At 38.3% G+C, this 3,298-nt stretch overlaps 1 protein-coding gene across 3 annotated transcripts in view; it reads right to left on the reverse strand.

Moving 5' to 3' along the window:
- Window positions 1-3,298, reverse strand: part of Pip5k1a (phosphatidylinositol-4-phosphate 5-kinase type 1 alpha) — a 60,427-nt gene that overhangs the window by 39,187 nt on the left and 17,942 nt on the right. For 2 of the 3 annotated variants that reach the window (XM_023716439.1, XM_023716437.1), the window contains exon 2: window positions 2,025-2,063. The exons of the other annotated variant lie outside the window; for it this stretch is intronic. In XM_023716439.1, the coding sequence (XP_023572207.1) occupies window positions 2,025-2,063 (39 nt within the window). The remainder of the gene's footprint in view (window positions 1-2,024; window positions 2,064-3,298) is intronic. 3 annotated transcript variants of the gene reach the window in all.

Genomic DNA, 3,298 nt, shown 5'->3' on the forward strand with positions numbered 1-3,298 from the left:
CCCCAACAAGCACAAGGGCCTGAGTTCAATCCCCGGTTCCGAAAATAAATAAATAAAACAGCAACAAAAACATTAAATGTAATGTGCCAAGTGCAATGACAAGAGGCTACAGTCCCATCTACTGGCAAGGCTAAGGCAAGAGGGTCATGTGAGCCTAGGAAGTCAAAGTTAACCTGGGCAACACAAAGACAGCCTGTGATTCCTATCTCAAAAAAAACAACAAATAAACAAAAATCATCACTCATTCTAACAGACACAAAAAGCTCCATTCATCTCAGATTACAGTTTCCTTTTTGGTATATGACTTGGTCTGATTAAAAGTAGAGTAGGGGACAGGGAGATGGCTCAATAGAATAAGCGCTTCCTGGCAAGCGCAAAGGTCTGAGTTCAATCCCTGGTTCCGTCAAAAAAAAAAAAAGTACAATAGAAGGCTTGTCATTAATGCTTTTGCAATAAACAATAGAAAAAAAGAGCACTTTTAACAAAACAAGTTTGTTTCAGGCACACTGGAATTGACAATAGGATTTATCAATTTTTGGCAAAAATGCACATTAACTTTCTACAACTGTTCTGGAAAAATCATAATTCTATATATACTTTGTACAACAGAGCCCACACTTTTGTTGCTTTTTTAGGAAAGCTAAGGTCAGGGAGAGAAGTTAGCTTCTGTACTACTCTTTCCTTTACCACAGATGTCTGGTTTAGACAGAACCCATTCAGCAACAAGCATTTATTTTTGTTTAGAAGTTAGCAGTCAGGGAAATAGCTCAGAAGCAGAGTGCATGTCTAGTGTGCTCAAGGCCCTGCACTGAACACTCAGCACTGCAAAAATAAAAAAATCTAAAAAACAGTGTAAAGTCAAGTTAGTTCACAGTCTAGTTGTAGATAAGAACAGGATGGGCTGAGAATGTATCTAAGTAGGACAATGCTTGCTTACAATGTGCAAGCTCTGACCTATCTCTGCAAAAAACAGATTATCAAGGGGAACAACAAATAGCATAACGAGTAGTAACTCAGGCTGTGTAATCTGAACACGTAGGCTTGCTAGGCTTGAGTCTAATAATTACTAACTAGGAAGTCATTGACAAACAGGTTAAAACATCTCTAGGCTTTGTTTACTTTATAAAATGCAAAAATAGCCAAGTGTGGTAGTGCACACCTGAAATCTCAGCTCCTGGGAGGCGGAGGTAGGAGGATCGTAGAGTTTACGGTCAGCCTGGAGTACATAAGCAAGTTCACAGTCAACCTGGACTACGTGGTGAGGCCCTGTCTCACCCCCTCAACTGAAGAAACAGGGGAAGCTGTGTAGCTCAGGCATTAATAGTGCTTGCCTAAGAACCCTAGGTTCAGAGATGGGGGCAGCAGAATTAAATAATAAGCTACAGATCTGACATATAAAGCACTATATAAATACTATCAATTATTCTTATAATTATGAATATGAAACCCACCTACAGGACTGAAAAAGTCAGGCAAATGGTGTACAGCACAAAGGGAAACAGACATTTTTTATTTCAGACTATACTGAAATGAAAATGTAGGAAGTTAGTTTTGTGTCGTTTTTGTTATAGGACTAGGGATTGAAACTTCACCACTGAGCTATAATCCCAGCCCTTTTTATCTGAGACAGTACCTCACTAAATTACCTATGGTAAAACTTGTGATTCTCCTATATCTCAGGCTCCCAGAAAGCTGAGAATATATGCATGTGCCACCAGACCTGGTAGAAAAAGTTCTAGGCTAAAATAGTACTCTATTTGGATATCATAACTACCATAAATAATGCTTGCAAAACAAATATTTACTATGTATTTCTATTTATCTTAAATCAAAAATTTTTACTTTAATATAATGTTTTAAACACTGCAACAACAAAAAGAGATGCTTGCAAGAAATCAACCTCCTTCTCAAAAGCCCACATGCTACCACTAGCAAAAGTACGTGGTTATTAATAGGCAAGAGTAGCTGGCTGTAAGTCACAGCAAGGAGCTCAAGCTTCTTCAGCAGATACACATCAGATCTACCTCTCTTACGGTTCACCCCACAGCAGAGAAAGTTGAAACCTAATGAAGGAAAACAGAAAATTATCATTTACTTCTAGGATTCCATCTGCTTACAGGAGAGTAAGTATATTAAAACAAGAACAAGGGCCAACAATATAGCTTAGAAGCACAGCACCTGCCTGGCAAGTGCAAGGTCCTTATTTTATTTCCTCCCAGTACAAAAAAAAAAAAAGACAAAAACAAAACTGAAATTTAAAATTATAAACAATATCTATCACCAGCACCACACTGAACTGTGAAATTATTTCTTCAGATTCAAGGTATATTTTCAAAAAGAGAGAAATAACACCTTTTGACACAAAAATTCCAGGGATGGACATGAAACTTGTACTCCAAATAATTTTTTCTTCTGCTTCTGGACACAGGGCCTCACTATGTAATCCAAACCGGCCTTAAATTCACCAAATAGTCTACCCTGTCCTCCTCAAACTTGCTGTCATCCTGCTTTACCCCATAGAGCCATAGGATTACAAGCATGAGCAACCATGGCTGGTTTTGCAGGTTTTTCTTTTTTTGTACAGGTATCAAACTCAGGACCTTGCACTTGCCAGGCAGGCATTATGCCACTGAACTATATATCCCTATTCCCCCCCTTATTTATGTGGTTTTTTGTTTTTTTGTTTTTTGAGATAGGGTCTCACTATATCCAAACTGGCCTTAAACTCGCTATGTATCCCAGGCTGGCTTTGAACTGCAGCAATCCTCCTGCCTCAGCCTCCCGAGTACAGGGGTCACCTTCATACTGGGCACTTGAGAATCTATCTCAAAGAAAGGGCAATTTTTTTTTTCTGGTTTAATGTTTACATGCATTCTTCTATCCAAAGATGTATATGCAAGAATGTTTACTGCAGTACTGTGTACAGTACCTATAAACATTGTAAATGCCAAGAACCTAAGAAGGGATTAGTGATGTTAATCAGTGAAATTTAAATTAAATACTATGTAACTATTTTTAATGTGCTTTTATGGCTATTACAAAAATTTATTGAGAAAAGGCTTAAAAAATATTTATTACCTTTCTATTTTCCTGGCCTAGTGTACCACTGCGCTACAACCCCAGCCCCTGATAAAACATTTAATCTATGGCTGAGGATACAGCTCAGCAGCAGAGTGCCTGCCTGGCAAGCACAATGTCCTGAGTTTAAATCCCCGTTAAAAGAAAAAAAAAGCACTGTCAAGATTACTCAGTGGTCTAAAGCACCTGCTTAGGAAAGCATACAGGGACCTCATTTGAT

The sequence above is a fragment of the Octodon degus genome, unplaced genomic scaffold, assembly GCF_000260255.1.
Source record: "Octodon degus isolate 3935 unplaced genomic scaffold, OctDeg1.0 scaffold00048, whole genome shotgun sequence".
Lineage (NCBI taxonomy): Eukaryota > Metazoa > Chordata > Mammalia > Rodentia > Octodontidae > Octodon > Octodon degus.